General features: G+C 35.8%; 2 protein-coding genes across 2 annotated transcripts; one reads left to right on the top strand and one right to left on the bottom strand.

Annotated features, from left to right (window-relative positions):
* Positions 1-9,782: 9,782 nt before the first annotated feature.
* MS3_00005783 (uncharacterized protein) lies at positions 9,783-15,035 on the bottom strand. The gene is made up of 2 exons (XM_051213862.1): positions 14,232-15,035; positions 9,783-12,164 (listed from the first exon to the last, which is right to left on the bottom strand). The coding sequence occupies exon 2, from the start codon at positions 11,689-11,691 to the stop codon at positions 11,041-11,043; it is 651 nt and encodes a 216-aa protein (XP_051069876.1). The 5' UTR covers positions 11,692-12,164; positions 14,232-15,035; the 3' UTR covers positions 9,783-11,040.
* A 2,732-nt stretch (positions 15,036-17,767) lies between these two features.
* Positions 17,768-18,469, top strand: MS3_00005782 (uncharacterized protein; the record flags this gene model as incomplete). The annotated part of the gene is made up of 1 exon (XM_012944012.2): positions 17,768-18,469. Exon 1 carries the CDS (start codon positions 17,813-17,815, stop codon positions 18,467-18,469), a length of 657 nt encoding a protein of 218 aa, XP_012799466.1. The 5' UTR covers positions 17,768-17,812.
* Between the last annotated feature and the right edge of the window lie 286 nt (positions 18,470-18,755).

Raw genomic sequence — 18,755 nt, 5'->3', positions numbered from 1 at the left:
ATCAAAGAAAGGAAGAACAAGAAGACAGCAATTAACAACAACCGAACACGAGCAGGGAAAGTCCAAGCACAAGCTGAATACATAGAAGCAAACAGGCGGGCATTAGAGCCGACAGGAAGAAATATGTGGAGGAAATAGCAACGACGGCGGAAAAGGCTGCTAGAGAAGGAAATATGACACAACTTTACGATGCAACGAATAAACTAGTAGGGAGATACAGTAAACCAGAGAGACCGGTCAGGGACAAAGAAGGCAAGCTAATCACTGAAATTCAGCAACAGCGGAACAGATGGGTAGAATACTTCGAGGAACTCCTGAATAGGCCGGCTCCAATGAATCCATCGGACATCAAAGCAGCACACACAGATCTTCCTATAGATGTTAACCCACCAACGACGGAAGAAATCAGAATGGGCATCAGACAAATCAAGAGCGGGAAAGCAGGAGAACCCGAAAATATACCAGCTGAAGCACTGAAGTCAGAGATCGAAGTAATTACAAACACGCTTCACCTTCTATTAGAAAAAAATTGGGGGGAGAAACAAATGCCGATGGACTGGAAAGGACATCTCATCAAGATCCCAAAGAAAGGAGATCTGAGCAAATGTGAGAACTACAGAGGCATTACACTACTGTCAATACCAGGGAAGGTCTTTAACAAAGTGTTGCTGAACCGGACGAAAGACGCAGTAGTCGCCCTACTTCGAGATCAACAAGCTGGATTCCGTAAGGATTGATCGTGCACAGACCAAATTGCAACACTACGGATCATCGTAGAACAATCAGTTGAGTGGAACTCGTCACTATACATCAACTTCATTGATTATGAAAAGGCATTTGACAGTGTAGATAGGAGGACGTTATGGAAACTTCTTCGACACTACGGAGTTCCTGAGAAGATTGTCAATATTATCCGGAACTCATACGACGGACTACAATGCAAAGTCGTGCATGGAGGACAGCTGACAGATGCAATCCAAGTAAGGACCGGAGTCAGACAAGGCTGTCTACTCTCTCCCTTCCTCCTCCTTCTGGTGGTCGACTGGATTATGAAGACCTCGACATCTGAGGGAGAACACGGAATACAGTGGACAGTTCAGAATCAATTAGACGATTTGGAGTTCGCAGACTTCGCAGACCTAGCCCTCCTATCGCATACACACGAACAGATGCAGATGAAGACAGCCAGTATAGCAGCAGTCTCTGCATCAGTAGGCCTCAGCATACACAAAGGGAAAACCAAGGTCCTCAAATACAACACGGAGAACAGCAATCCGATCACTCTTGATGGCGAAACTCTGGAAGATGTAGAATCCTTCACACACCTGGGAAGCATGATTGATAAACAAGGAGGTTCAGATGCAGACGTAAAGGGGAGGATTGGCAAAGCAAGGGTCACATTCCTACAATTGAAGAACATGTGGAACTCAAAACAACTGTCTGTCAACCAATATCAAAGTGAGAATCTTCAATACCAACGTCAAGGCAGTTCTACCGTATGGAGCTGAAACTTGGAGAACTACAACAACCACCATCAAGAAGGTACAAATATTTATAAATAGCTGTCTACGCAAGATACTCAACATCCATTGGCCGGATACCATCAGCAACAGCCTTTTGTGGGGGAGAACAAACCAGTTTCCAGCTGAAGAAGAAATTAGGAAAAGACGATGGAAATGGATGGGACGTACATTACGCAAATCTTCGAACTGCATCGCGAGGCAAGCCCTAACTTGGAATCCTGAAGGGAAGCGGAAAAGAGGAAGGTCAAAGAACACATTACGTCGGGAAATAGAAGCAGATATGAAAAAGGATGAAGAACAACTGGAAGGAGCTGGAAAGGATTTCACAGGACAGGGTTGAATGGCGAATGCTGGTGGTTGGCCTATGCTCCTTCACGAGGAGTAACAGGCGTAAGTAAGTTGGTTGCAACTTCTGTTGCAAGTAAGTATCAAACCGAGTTAGCTTCTAGGCTAGCTACCATTTAACCAAAAAGTATAGATGAGGATTGGTTGCAACTTCATGACGTTAAGAAAATGGCGAGTAAAGCCGCTTGCGGCTTCGCAAAACGTCTCTCTTATAAACACTGGGTTTTCTCAGGCTCTTTACAACTCACCGAAGTCCCTCGGTCTACTCCATGTGATCGTGAGTTTGACAACAAACGAAGGATGTTACGTAATGAAATCGAGCAAAGCTTGCTTATGGACCGAGAAGCCTGGTGGTCAGAGCGTGCTAATGAACTGGAAGCAGCAGCTGCATCTGGTAACTACCGGAAGCTCTTCCAACTCATCCGAGCCACTGGCAGCAAGATGTCTGGTGTGAGCGAAACCATCTACGAGGATGATGGGATGCCAATCACTAACATCCATAGACGTCTTGGACGATGGGAAGAATTTTTCGAAGGGCAGTTCAACTGGCCTGCTGCTCCAGTAACATCGGTCAGACTGTTATGCTCTCCTTTGCCGGTGACGACTGATCCACCGAATGAGGGGGAAGTCCGCAAGGAACTCCAACTTCCAGATGACTTACCTCTGACCCTTTTTAAGGATGGTAATGACTTTCTGACTAAGGAACTGACAACGTTGTTTACAAAGGTCTGGGAGCTAGAAAGTGTCCCAACAACATGGAACGCGTCGATAGTTGTCCCTATCTTTAAAAAGGGTTTCTCTAACAACTATCATGGGATAAGTGTACTTCCGATTGTGTTTAAACTACTGACTTCCGTCATACTTCGTAGGTTGTTCAAAACCCGAGAAAGATTGACTCGCGAGCAGCAGGCTGGGTTTCGTTCTGGTCGAGGATGTATTGATTATATCTTCACCCTTCGCCAAATGTTAGAACACCGCCATACTTATCAAAGGCCAACAATCGTAGTGTTTCTTGACATCAGGGCTGCCTTCGATTCGTTGGACAGGACTGTTCTCTGGGATTGTCTATTGAAGAAGGATATGCCTGAGAAGTTTATTAATATCCTAAAAGCCCTATATACAGACACCTCAGGCAGAGTGAGGGCATACAACCGCCTATCTCCATTGTTCCATTCGAGCAGTGGGGTTAGGCAGGGTTGCCCAATCTCACCATTCCTCTTAAACTTTGCCATCGATGACATTCTGGAAACAGCTCTGATGGATGTAAGTAATGGTGGTGTGGATCTGTTGCCTGGAGAAAGACTTCTCGACCTTGAGTATAGGGATTATATTGTCTTACTGTGCGATAATGTCCAAGCCATTCAATCCTCAGTTAATCAGTTGGAAATCAATGTCCATAGGTACGTTATGTGTTTTGCACCTTCGAAGTGCAAAGTACCTCTACACTACCATACACTAATCTGTGGTCGTTATTGTTCTCCTTCTTTTTTTCTAATACGCACCTTACATTCTTTTTTTCTTCCCATTCTCATTGTTATTGTGTGGTGCATATATATCTGGTGCCCCCTTGTACCAATATTTATGTGATAAAAACTTTTCTGGTATTGAGAGAAGAGTAAAATCCTCTGTATTCTCACATTTGCTGAGACCGCCTTTCTTTGGTATCTTATACAGGTGTCCTTCTTTTCAATTTGTTGGTACTTGTTCTTCATCCCATATCTTGCTGAAGAGAATGTGGAGTATCCTTGCAGTTGCCGCTACGTCTGCTTTTAGTGCCTCTGCTGGGATGTTGTCCGGTCCTGCTGCTTTGCCACTCTTGATTTGTCTGATGGCCATGCTGATTTCTTCAATTGTTGGTGGGCCAACATTGATTGGGAGGTCCGTGAGTGCTGCTTCGATGTTGGGTGGGTTCAGTGGAGCTGGTCGATTCAAGAGTTCTTTGAAGTGTTCTATCCACCTGTTTTGTTGCTCTTCAATGTTGGTGATTACCTCGCCTTCCTTGCTTTTCACTGGTCGTTCTGGTTTGCGGCGATTTCCAGAGAGTTTCTTTGTTATGTCATACATTTGTCTCATGTTTCCTTCTCTTGTAGCCTTTTCAGCCGTCGTTGCTAAATCTTCTACATATTTACGTTTGTCGGTTCTGATGCTCCTCTTCACTTGTTTGTTTACTTCTGTGTATTCAGCTTGTGCCTTGGCTTTTTCTGCTCTTCTTCGGCTAGTATTGATTGCTGCTTCCTTGTTCCTCCTTTTTTGAATCTTATCCAGTGTATCAACAGTGATCCATTCCTTGTGGTGGTGCTTCTTGCGACCCAGGACCTCATGACATGTTGAAGTGATCGCCTCTTTGATCCCCTCCAGTTGCTCTCCATAGTAGTTCCTTCTCCATTGAGTAGATCGTGAAAAGCCTGGAACTTGTTGCTGAGGAATATCTCGAATTTGTTGAATTTGTCAGTATCTTAAAGAAAGACCGTATTCAACTTTTGTGATGTTGTCCGCCCCGTTGTCCAGTGCTTCCTGAGTTTCATTTTCATCCTGGTGACCAGCAAATGATGATCTGATGCTATATCAGCTCCTCTCTTGGTTCTCACGTCCTCCATAGTCCTCCTGAATTTTCTATTGATGCAGATATGATCGATTTGGTTTTACGTGGTGTGATCCGGTGAAGTCCATGTGGTTTTGTGTATGCGTTTATGTGGGAATATGGTGCCGCCTATGACCAGTTTATTGAAGGCACATAGGTTTGCAAACCTCTCACCATTTTCGTCCCATTCTCCCAGTCCATTATCGTCCCATGATGTTTTCATATCCAGTGTTGTCCACTCCAACCTTGGTATTGAAATCTCCAATCAGAATGGTCAGGTCCTTTGTTGGGCACTTCTCGACGATTGACTGCAGCTTATTGTAGAATTGATCTTTAGAGTCTTCATTGTAGTGGTTGATAGTCGCATAGCATTGGATGATGTTCATTGAAATGCCCTCTTTCTTTGCTTTGAAGGAGATTTTGATGATCCTTGGTCCATGAGACTCCGATCCTATAAGTGCACTTTGTGCTTGTTTGGACAGCATCAATGCAACTCCTTTTGTGTGAGGGGCATTTTCTTCTTCATGGCCGGAGTATAACAGAAACTCTCCTGAGGGTAATCGTTGTTGTCCAACTTGTGTCCAATGTGTTTCACTGATCCCAAGTACCTCTAGGTTGTATCTCCCCATTTCTGCAGCAATTTGGAAGACTCTCCCGGTGTCCCACATTGTACTAGCATTCCATGTACCTAAATAAATGGTTGCTCTGGTTGTCAGAAGGGGCATCGGCCTCGTGACTTCCGAAGGGATTCGGCTTTCACCATGAGGTGTCATGACTCTTCTAAATGATGACCTTCTAACTCTGAGGGAAGAGTTTAAATGGTTTCGATTATTCCGTTAGAATATCTATAGGACAAATTAAATCCTAAATTCACCAACATATGACTCATTAAGTTCAGTGTGAATTGAATATATCTTTTTACATTATCATAATAATACAGTGATTTACTCTTATGCTTAAAAAAATATTCAACAACTGTTACAAGCTCAAACGATATGTTAATATAATTCATTGAAATACTAGAATGGAAATCAGATTCTTCCCTGTGCGTTCAAAAATCTTTTGGCTTTCAGATACAGTAATCACCATTGTAATTATAAATTTGTGTGTTGTTCGAAAAATAGTTCCCAATTTTATACAGTTCACCGTTAATGAAATACATAGTCTTTCCCATATCATGATAATTGACCATTTAAATCTACATAACCGAATAGATTAAGTTTCATTTCTATGTGATCAATAGGTAAATCATTATCTCCTTTAATCCCAATAGTATTAGTATAATATGGCGGTCGATTAGAATTGATGTGGCTTTTTTGCACAAGTTACAGTCACATATTAAACGATGATAGTACTGTCTGACAGAATTTAAGGAAAAATTCAAATGTAAAGGTGTAAATTTTGATGTACAATCAAAACGGTTCATGCTACATTGATTTTAAGTAATAACATTACAAAAATTTACAATTATCGACCAAGTAACAATTCATTACAGGTCAAAAGATATTTGTTAGTAAACAAATTGTGGTGAGCTACTTATATTCATATAAGTAGTATATAACAACAGTCAGAAATAGAATATATTTCAGTAGAAGATCGAGAAAGAAAGAACGGAAGGCAATTGGTATGAAAATGCAGGAACAATGAAATCTGAGACGACGGACTGATATTTACAAAAGGAACAGTCAAGTTTGAGACAGTGGATTGATATTTTGCAAATTAAGTATTACTGTATGGTTCCCAGATTTTAGTGAGATATTCTGTAATTTTGTGTTCAAATACAGTTGGTTGTGATAATACCCAAAAATTTCATCACTAGGGTTCAGGAATCACAATAACCGTGTAATGAATGTAAGCCAGTTTCCCGGATATTTTTGATAAAATAATTTTCAGAAAAATAATAAGGATTCCACATCCAATCACAACTAAATGCTTTCCATGAAATCCGACTAATCAGATCTCAGATGGTAATGATATACAACTAATCGTTCTAGTTTTAAAAAAGTTTGACCATGGACAAATTGAGCATATCATTTAAATAACAATTAAACAAATCACTATTTCGTTGATATTTATAGTCATACCCTCAAAATTCACCCTAAGAGGTACCAAAACACTACGGGTGGCTTAATATCAGTCGAGTCCTACTGTATGCATGACTCATTAGGCCTTTAAATAGACTTTCATAACTCAGCGTGTAATTAATTATGATTCACTTTTACTATCGTAGCAACACTAATGTTCCATAGGAAATTGTAATTTTCAGCAGACATCCACGTCTTATTTTTAAGTCCTTGTATTTCCATACTTGTGCAACTTGTTTTTGCTTAGGTGTCTGTCTGTCTTTCACTCATTGTCTTATCCAATGTCTTCCTGTCACACTACTCATTAGCCATTTTGGGCGACATTAATGTTTGTAATGAGTAGTACAGACGAGCTAGCACACTTACGTTCTTCAGTCAGCTTCTCCGTATTGTTTCTCTTATTGTCTGCTTAGGGCCACCAGTGTATGTAATATATGCATCGAAAATGTATTCTCGCATTTGACTCATTTCACTCCAGTAAGGTGAAAGTTCTCATCTTGACATTGAATAAAAAGAACGAATAGAGAGAAGAAATTTCCTTCCAATTAGTTTTCTATCACGGCTCTACACAAATATATTAATGTATGATTTACAACGATGAAATATTACTAGTCAAATTTACCACATGTTTTATCGATTTGTTCGTTGCATATTGCTGAAGCTATCGTAATACATGTTCGTAGAAATAACGTTTGCTTCCAAAAGAAGTTGGTACAACTACTCTCCCTGCTTTGGTTATCGGTATCAGAGTGAGCTTTAAATGAACTTTCGTCAAATCCTCTCCCTCAAAAGTACTTAGACGATTTTATGATTTAATAGTTGAGATCATGAGTCAATTGAAGCTAGACCACCATAGAAAATCTGGAAGAACTGGACGGTCGTTTCGTACTACTGTGGGACAGTGGCTCAATTTCGTAGATTGGTTGAAGTTGAACATTAACACTGTTGGATGCCGGTTCAGTGGTTTAGAGACTAAGCGCTCACGCGCGAGACCAATGGGTCCTGAATCCGAATCTCACGAAGTGGGATTGTGGATGAGCATCGCTGAGTTCCACAGTGGGACGAAACGGCCGTCCAGTGCTTCCAGGTTTTCCATGGTGATCTAGCTTCAACTGACTCATGAATTAAACTATTGAATTACTATAATAATCACAAAATCTCCTTCTGATAATTTTATGGTTTCTTCCACTGTTGTATTTTTACATATTCTCAATATTCGTCTCTTGATTCTTACATAACTACTATATTACTGGCCTTTGATCAAAATATTTTGTTAGTTCTTTTATGTGCTATGCAATGTAGCAACTGTTTGATTTTCCGAACAATTACTTTGATTATTATAACCCTCTTCCAATTACTCAATATTGTTTTGTGATCAGTGTGGTATTACATGATTATTACGTAATGTAGCCATCCGATGAGTGTTGTTTCATTGTTGAAAATTGTATGGAGCCATGATGAAAAACTTATTGATAAGAGATTTCTTCGCTCTTTTCGTTCTTATTTTATTCCATTAGCTATTAACGCAAATTTAATTGATGATTATGTACGAGTGTTAGTGGCATGTATTTTCTGTTAACATCATTATACTATCGAATTTGAGTCAGATCAATGTGTTACTTAAAATCTACTTGAGTTCGTATAAAATTTCATGAATATGAATGTAGAAAATCGAATTTACATGTCGTTTTTCATTCCATTTAGATGCAGAGTAGTCTGTATAAGAATTAAATGGACTTGTCAAATATGTAAAAGTTGTACAAAGTTTGAATATTACCACTTTCTTTTCTGTATGCTATCCATCCACTAAAGCCGTTTTACTGATTGTCTATCAACTGGCTGAAGATTCGTTGAGGTTGTTCTAAGCTCGTCCTCAAACTATAATCTTACCCTGAAAGCTTTTTATTTGTCAAAGGCTGTGACAATTGGGTGAAATGAGCTGATACTTTGCTACTTAGATGTCTGTTAGGGATTAGTCTATCTGGGTTGAAGTTGAATAATTGGACTATTTAACTTTTTATCCTACGTCCAAGTCATACCATGCAAAGACCACTTGGTCTGACTTACTCTAATGGAGTGGCGAGACTACCCTGCTTCCGTAACCCGATTTGAGAACAGACAAAATATTGACAAGAAAGCGTTGCATTCAGATACAAATAGAGTCGGACTGTACAAAAAGTGGCCGACTGCTAAATGAGTTTGTTTAGTGGTGTTTGTGTTAGTTACCCTTTACTTTGATGAAATTCAGTAAAAATTTTAACGTTCAGAGTATCACTCCACTAACGTAGAAGCGGTATAGCTTTATGGACGATTCGGCTAGGGTTTAACGATATTTAACTGACGCTGCAATACAAATATTGATGAACATGACGAAACTAAATACGAAGGATAGATTTGAGTTATTCATAGGATAACAGTGTGAAGTTTTCAATTCATTAATTATTCCCATCGAGACATTAAGTGGAGAAACATTTGTCTTCACTTAACTCTTAATCAGAGCTCTATACTAATATATGTTTTAGAAATGAGTAAAACGTCGATACCAATTATGTGGTGGTGAGTAAATTCAGCATACCGTGGTGGTCGGTATTCAATATAATCCTTAAACTTCGTATACAGTTCGTCTTGATAACCATCACTAGATAACGCCCCAACGGTATATTAATCAGAAGGCGAATACGAAGTGTTGATTACGTGTATTATGGGACCACACACAGATATCCAAAATTACAGGTACGTTAAGCAAGCATGAAAGAGTTGTGCCGAAAAGCAAGCAGGCAAGTGAACGAGCGAGTGAGTCAGCGAATACGAGTACGAGTAAGCGAGAGAGAGCAATGAACATGAATAACATGGGCATATATATACATAGTGAAATGAATGAATCATCGAATCAATTAAGGGGTTAATAGTAAGGCTGGCAGCCTGAATAAATGCGTAGGCAGTAAGCAGTGCTCAAGCATACATGTTTATACAATCTCAACAATAATAAAGATACAATGATATAGATAAGTTGTACGAAGGACTCGGTTCGTTATTAAGTTAACAAAATGACTTAATCGAATTAAATGGGAACAAACAAACAATATTATCCATTTAGAGTATTTCTTCTGCTACACTATTTTTAGGATGTCTAACAATTTTATTCGAATTGTAATAGTCAGAAATTGAAGTGTAATGAAATAAATTGAAAATTAGACTAAATATGTTAAAAGACTGTAACAGATATATGGAATTTTTCAATGCTATTGTCTGAATGTTTTTAGACATTTTAATCCCAAAGTTGATAAAATTAGAAGTTGATGATCGTGGAATACGGAAATATGGGTCGACAAATCAAAGTGGATCAAATATTAGGCCAGAAGGTCGATACAATAAGACCAATTGGCAAACAAAGGGATGATAGAAAATAATTCAGTGAGGGGTTTCGAATTAAACACAGATTTGGATTTAAGATAACCAATAGAAGCAAAGTGATATATTCGACATTCACAAGGTTGATCACACCCTATATCTAGAAATAAGTAATATAAATGTGTGCGTTTGAAGTACCTATATTAATCACTACCCGTATTGGTAAGGGTTAACCACAACCTAGACTAAATTATTAAGATACCGAGGTCGGCCATGAATTCACGTAAGTCCAAATTATTCACTACTTCTCGCCACATTTTGACATCATCAGAGTGAAGTAGTACTGGGGACTTGATGATTCACTGAAGTTTGTTGACATGTATGATTTTTCGCATGTTGTCAAAGTGATAAGACTTTGACTTGGAATGTAGGGAACAATAACCTGAGTAGGTCAACACTAAAAAGGACCTGATAAATATGATATTGGTCACTGTTCAATGACTAATCAATTGTAAAGTAATCGAATATATAAAACAAGTTTATAATTACTCATATTATTTGGTAGTGGGTAAAATCAGTACTAATGTCATATTATGTTCTTAAATTTACTATTTAATATCAGTTTGAATTGATTTTCATAACCACAGTGGTATTTCTGAACTAACTTCAACTACTTACAAATTATTAAAAAACCATAATGAAACTCACAGGTAGATAAACTTTCTTGTAGTTCTAGCTCATAAACAACATATTACATCAGTTATGAGAAAACAGGATTACACTAAGAACAATGGGGGTGAGTTGGTTCAATACAAATACAAATGCTCGGGTTCAATAACAACGATTTGTTATGAAGATCGCGAATCGATGTGAGTTACACAATTGTCGGAAATCAGAAGGTACTGAACAACTCATTCATCTCTTTAATTTTAGTTTGATTTGTCTTAGTTATGAGAGGCTTTTAAGAATTAATCATATCGTTATTTCAAAAATTTATGTATTACTTGCAATATATAAATGGCAGATCTTATTATTTATCAATAATATGTATGAAGATCAAAATGGATCAACAAATTATCATTTTAAAAGATTATTAACATGAAAATCGAGATTAGTTTTATTACAGTCAAATGTAAATCACAATTGTTGAAATGTTTTATCTTCCAGGACCATTGAAAGAATTTACTGTGGTTCTGTTAAACGAACGTTGTTCCTCCGTTTTCTTTTCGTTACTTTTGTCTTCTTCCGTTTTTATTTTTGAAGACATAGATTTCTGGCGATCAGACTGAAGATCAATATAAACATGAGTACCATTCGCTTGATAATCACCAGTTCGTTTATATTTACGTTCTTCAATTAAACCACCTTTAATATCGAATTGATTATCAACAATTTTTTTAGAATATTTTTTTTCTTTTCCACGAGTTTTGAAGTTCGACTTAGTAGGTCTCTTTCGACCATATCTATCGAACTTGCCTTCAATTACATAATATGTAGATTCCGATGACACTAAACCGTATCTACCCATTCCACGTGAACGGAATTTTCCAACAGCTTTGACCTGTCCTTGTTTTCTGTGTTTATATTGAGATCTAGAAGTTCCAGTCATCGTCACTGTCTCCAAACCTGTTTGGCCAGACTTGCGTCGTTCGAATTCCGATCCCGTTTCCCTTGTACTTCGTTCGCTTTCTGTTTCACTGGTTTTTCTTTCATCATCGACGGTATTTTCGTTCCTAAATGTTTGCCCTTGAGCTGTTGTTACATGTATCAGATAAATTAGAAACATTAATTTCATTTTAATTTCCATTATAAAAAGCCTCTTATAAGTAATAATTTTTTATGTATAAAAATTCAAGCTAAAATAAAATAAATCACAATAATACAATTACTTATAAATAATGTAAAAAGTGCACTCTATGCACTGTTGCAAAAGAAGAAGAAACAGCTGACTTCTTCTTAACACTAATTTATGTTTAATGCGAAAATGGCAATTCTAATAGACGTAGATCATTTGAAACATATTTCATTGATGTACTACAAGTTGAATTAACTAAATAAAATAAATGCAACTTATATTAATTTACTTCTCTTAAACAATAAATTACATAATATAAACTTAAGAAAGTAATTCACTTGGTATTGTTTGGCTTGTATCTTCCCATCGAGGTTTAAGACTGCAATTGATCAGTCTGTTATTGGCATATGTGCATACTGTGCGTATTGCCTCGATATTGCCTTAATTCACAAGCTTTTTGTAAGCAATAATAAGCAAGTAATAATCTGGTAAAATAATGTAGAAAACATTTTGTAATTGGTTGTGATTAATATATTAACATTGATAAATATAATAGAAATAAATATAAAAACAAAGTATGTACAAGTTATTAAATAAGGAACACAATTCTAAACGGATGTTTTGAAAATTATTCAACATTACGAAAATAGTATGATGCGCATTTCATCCTATTTGGGACAAGTCAACTAAATGTACTTGCATCCCAGAGTTGATGTTCATTCTAGGACTCGAACCAAGTACCGTTCGCTTGAAACGCTATCACGATGTCCAGTTAGCTATTAAGTCCTGATAGCTACTAGCTTAAGTAATTATCGAGGTAGTTCGTGCAGGATGTACATATACAAATAAGAGACTGATCAATTGCAGTCTTAAATATCAATAAGAAGATCCAAACAACCAATAAAAAATGAATAAAAACTGGCTGGCTTAAATAGAACTATAGATAATACGATGAAAACGATTTGGCTATAGTTTCTTCTAGCGAAGTTAAATATCAAAAGGATGAATGTTTATCATTTCAGAAGTATACAGTATTTCTAATAACGTTTTTTTGAATAATGGTACCTTGAAGTAGTTGGTAATCACGAAGCACCTGACATATAGATAATGTAGAACGTACGTAACAGGTTTTCCTGGATATTTAGATATGTTTTTAATCAAATATATCGATCGGATTAAATTTATTTAGCTTTCATACGTCTACCGTTTTTATTGATTCTTGTTATTAACAAAACCTGGTAAGACCTGGTCAAGAAACCATATTTTTTAAACATCATCTATATTTAGATGTTGGTTGGAGGTAGTCAACAGGAAACCCTGGACCCGAGTTTCGTACTACCTGGCACTCGTCATCAAGGTGTACCAGCTTCACAGTCAGAGACGTTACCACTGAGCTATACGAGCCTGACTAACCTCCTGTAGGACTGAGATGTAAACCCGGGTCCAGGGTTTCCTGTTGACTACCTCCAACCACCACCTAAATCTCAATACATAGTGCCTGCAGTGTCGAGTCACCTAGACTGGTGGCCACATTTCAACATGATCGATAGCATTCGATCTGCACTAATAAGGACTAGACAAGCATGACATTGATCACCACCCAGTGATCATTCAATTGTGATCATCTATATTTATATGTTTGTGACTCTATAATAACCAATGCTGTGTCTAAGTTTGTTGACAAATAAGTATTTTATAAATAGACCAATAACCTTCATTCTGAAAAGCCTACTTTTCTTCATTAGTGCATATATACATGAATGTGTTGGAAATTATTAGATTTAAGCTTGATACTAATGTCTAACGTAACTTTATTGCAGATAATATGAGTGAAATAGTGTATTTAGTAGAAGATGGAATTCGGTAAAGTAACTACCATCAATTCTGTACATCATATATCATTAAATGAATATAGTCTATCCAATAGAAAAACTGGTTTATGGACGACCTTTGAGAGACACTAATGTGACCTTGAGTATGTCCACCTAATAACTAGGACTAATGAGGGTTATAAACCAGAGTGATGAATTAGGATTCACAGTTGACAGTTAGTATTAAAAATTAGATTTTCGGTTTTCATCACGAACTGACATCAGCTAAAATGCTAAATGGATGAATGATGAAGAGAAGAATATTGGTTCAAATGCTGCTTTATCCCACTCGTTTTCTCAAATACACTTGTTTGCACACATTTGATGATGTAACTTTTTAGCTAATAGTATTTTCTGTTAAACAAACAAAAAATTGTTTTTTTTTGAAGAATTTGTTATTTTAATTGTTTCATTACTAAAACCAATTTAATTTTAGATCATAAGACTATGAAATAAGTTAGATGATTGGCTGACTGCTTATTCCTTGAATGGACTAAATATTTGAGAGCTGAATGACCATTTCTAATCCACTTTATTTGGTTTCATGAGTCGATTTCTATCACTATCTGACTGACATTAGATGTTTTCATTACAAAATGAATTAAGCTTATATTTGTTGGCCTACGTTTGTTCGTACGAAAATGCTATGTTCATAAATATTCCATTTAACTACGTAATTACCTAGGCGAACTCCGTTTGTGTGAAGGCGGTAATAAGAAGCCAAATACTGGTTTCATTGAAGGGACTTATTTCAAGCATTCGTTTATCCAAACAGACATTGAGAATAAGAAGCGGAGAAGATTAAGCCAAATCAGACAAAAATAAGTTACAGACACGTTAGGAATAGGGTGAGTAATTTAAGCACATACTCTCATATTGAAACAGATAAAGTTAATAAGCGAATAATTAAAGGTCGAAATGTGACTTGAAAAGAATGAATATATCAGTCTGTCCGGAGCCTAGAATAACTCATTAGGGCTTGACATAGGATTAGATGCTACATATTCAAAACATAACTTGCAAATTATAATTTGAAGAACTGAGCCAGTCAAACTTGCTTGCCAGTTGATGTACAGAATGTAAATTTAGATATTCTAGTTATCAAACTCTGATGTTAACTAGAAATAACATTTATAAATCTGATTATTGAACCATTCATTGATAAATATTTTCAAGACATGTTAGCATTGAAGGAATTTGTATTCCCTGAAAATGTTTTAACAGATGTAAATCTTTGGGACTTGAACTGTTTCTAAATGTTGCCTGCCTTACGTGAAAATGAGAATAATCGTTTGAGTTGTTGAGTATTTATTTAGTTTTTGTGGTGTATATTCATCCTAGTGATGTAACCTTAGTTGTTGCATAGATTATAAATCACGAGACTGCTGTTGAAAACCTATAAGCACTGGAAGCCCATTTCATTGAAGTTTTGGACTCCTGAACAATGAGTATTCATGATCCCCTTACAGGTAATCGAGCCTAAGACCTTCGATTTCGCTCACAAAGTCAACTCCATTCTATAAAACGGTTAGTCCTACTTTGAGGCTACACGTTTATACGTTCAAAATATTTTAATGCAAACAGAACTGCTCACAGTTTCATCAGACAATGTTGAATAAAAAGATAAGGGGATTATACAGAAGCTATAACTGGCTGGTAGACTGATTCCAAAGTGATAGCTAATCAAAATTCCAAGGAATTGTCAAGTATAGAAACATGCATACTGTTTGCACAATTACAACTGTAAATGATAAGTAAACGTTAAATAAGATGCATATTGAATGAGTCCCCACTCAGAGTGCAGATACATAAAAAAATTCTGTATTTGAAAATGACAAACACTTTGACTAATGAAAGTTGAATAAATCGGATTATCAAAAATATTAAATGAAAAATGTGTGTAGAAATTTATCATATAAAAAAGTGACACACAGACGTTTAGAAAAAATGTAGGGAACTAACTGTTAGATAATTCGTTATAGTGTGATAATAATAATGCGATGACATAAAAATCTTTTAAAACGATCAAATTGATTTTGTCTGCAAGTGGCTGAGTTTGTAAGCAGTCAATTAGTTGTCAAAATAATTTCAAAGTTGACCGATCGAATTTTATCGATCTGCACTCATAAGGAATTGACATAAATGGTACCCAATGATCAATCAATCGTAAATAAATCTCAGTCCTACAGGAGGTCGATTACGTCCCGGAAAGTTAACTAGAAACGTCTCTCAATGTGGAGCTGAGTGAAATGAGATTGAATCACGAGTGCCAGATAGTACGAAACCTAAGTCCAGGGTTTCTTGTCGACTATCCCTAACCACAACCTCATAAGTTGTTCATTTATCCAAACACAAAATCGATTATTAACAAGATTTTTCATTTATACGCAGATGTACTTGAACTCATTATTCGTTAACAAATGTCACATTGTAACACCAATAAACATAATGTTATGCTCAGTTGTTTCAAACGAAATTCTACACTGAATCGACTCAGTGTATATCACACACAGAGGTATTATATATGATGAAAAGCCTTGGTATTACTGGAAAATATAGAACTTTGAATTTTCTCTTAACAGTATAATGGATGAAGACATTTTAGATAACCTTTAAATTTCCACATAGAATCGTTGATAAGAAACTTTTAACCGTTACTTTACTTTAATAATACACAGAAGTTAAACATAGTAAAAAAATTATAAGGAGAATTTTTAGCAAAGTAATGAAAAAAAAACAATGAGACATTAAAAAGTGATCTTTGAAATAAGCAGAATATTATACTGATGAAATATGTTAGAACCAGAAATAAAACTCCTAAACAGAAATGATACAACATGAATATTCAGCTACAGTTCCTAATTAAAAGGAACGAGCAGCCTGATTTCTGTGACTAGACATATACCTGATAGACTAAAACATTGGATAAACAATCTTTGAAAAATAAATAAATAAATAACAGCTACGCTTTTATCTCCATGCATGTCAAATCTCTTCACCACATTTTATCATAAACGGTCGATCAGTAAACAATCACCTGTACAAGATCATTCAAAATCGATTATACACAGACATTAGCTTATTCAATAAGACAATCAAATACAAGACAAAACAATCTGAAAACAACACAGAATATTAACTAAACCACACATGGTTAAAAAGATTAGTTTAAAAAACATCAGCAGTAAAATTAAGTTAAAAAGTCAAGTAAATAAATCTGTTCAAAAATTCAAAGCAAACTTTCTCATAGTATTAGAAATAATAAACAATGCAGATTATCAACAGAATAAAAACCAAAAATTACAGAAATCTAGATCGGACAACAAGAAACATTTATATTAGCAAGATTGGCTTTAGAACCATAGAAAATTGATACAGAATACTCAATTTGTTTTATCGAACCAAATAAAAAAATGTTTCTATGCTGATCTACACAAAGACTATGGCATATCAAATGTGAATCTAGGGAAAAAGAGCAGCGATATATTTGTTATTCCTTGAGTAAACATTTCCATATACTAAAATACTATTAGTCAACTGATATAAAATACGAAATCAGAAGAATGTTACAAAACAAAAGTCAACTTATGTAAAGTATAAATATTAAATTGTGTGTGAAGAGAAGATGAAATAGAAATTTACAATAAAAATATTTCACCAAACACAAAATGAGGCAGTAACAGATAATCATAATATAACAGAACACAAAAAGCAACATATACGTCGTCAACTAATACATTACATATTTGAAAAAAACATAACTGTAAATAAATTGATCGAAATTCTCAAAAATGAAGAAAAATTTCTTATTTTTACCATTCAAAACACATTCATAGTCTTCAACAGGAAATGGGGTTATTCAGCACTTGCTTGTTCACAGAATAATTTATCAATCATTAGCGTAAATGAGAACTAGTCTCATCAGTGAGTAGGTCTGTGTACTTACTAAAATCTCAATGGATGTATCTATCAAAAAGTGTTTAGGAAGTAGCAAATAGTATACATTTTCTTAATCTCATTTCCAGTCTCTATTTAAGGAGAGATTTATCACAAAGCATTGCGTCGTTTATCTAACAACAATTCACCCTTACCACTAAGTTGAAACATAACAAACAATCGATTACTCAAGTGCAATCTCATGAAAGTGAATTGCGAACATTACATAAAATTCCAATTCCAGTCAACAAGTATATAATTGGAAGGAATCAAAATTTAATGACCGATTTGTTGTAACAGGATAATTTATATGAGAAAATACAAGAATGAAGATAATCATATTGATATCGTTCATTTTCTTACCTACCATACTAAACCAAGACATAAACGAGAAATCAGACTTTTTCCATAGTAATGATTCCAGGTCTACAACAACAAACAGCGATTTGAGATCCCGCAAAGGTAACACGAATGGTGAAAAGAAAAAGGGCTCATTTGGTGGTGAATTCGACTTGTCGTGGTTATCAGGAAATTCAAATCAAAGATATGCATTTAAAGAAGAGGGAGAAGCAAATGCTAAAGGTAATTTCAATAGACATGGACGAGGGGAATATGACAGTATGTCAACTCGTTCATCCAGATTCAAGGTGAAGGGTTCAATTGACAAGTATGGAAAACGCACATTCCTATATTCCAAGTTGAGAAGAGGTGGAAAACGAAGGAGTTACTCGAAAAGATTTTCCGTCGACAATTTCGATATCAATGGTGATGTGCATTATAAACGTAAAAGTATGGGATTAGGATCAGACAGTGAAAGTGCTAAACATATCAAAATAAAGGTCACTTCTGATAGTGATTCTGATCGGGAAAATTCACATGAAACTGAAAATAGTAAATCGAGAAATAAACGTAGTGATTCACAAATGGAAACTACTACTCGTCGGAATACTTCCCTATCTATATCTGATGAACGTAGAAGGTAGAACAAACATTAATGCAGAATAATATGAATTCATTATATTTCGTGGTTTCTCATCAGCTGCTTACAACCAGATATGTATTAGAATTTTACATTGAAGTAAGAAATAGTATGGAACAATTGATATAAGTGAATGTAAACAATTGAAATGACAAAAGTTATCAATAATAATGATGTATATATGCAAGAACAGGTCAGAGGTTATTTGGTGTTAGAATCAAGGAAACATTTAGAATGGGTGATGTAATAGTTGAGTGGAGTTCAAAGACAGATAAGATAAATTGTGTGAT

This window comes from Schistosoma haematobium, chromosome 3 (assembly GCF_000699445.3).
Source record: "Schistosoma haematobium chromosome 3, whole genome shotgun sequence".
In the NCBI taxonomy this organism is placed as follows: Eukaryota; Metazoa; Platyhelminthes; class Trematoda; order Strigeidida; family Schistosomatidae; genus Schistosoma; species Schistosoma haematobium.
The sequence above is the reverse complement of the archived record's forward strand: the minus strand, read 5'-3'. Positions and strand labels throughout refer to the sequence as shown.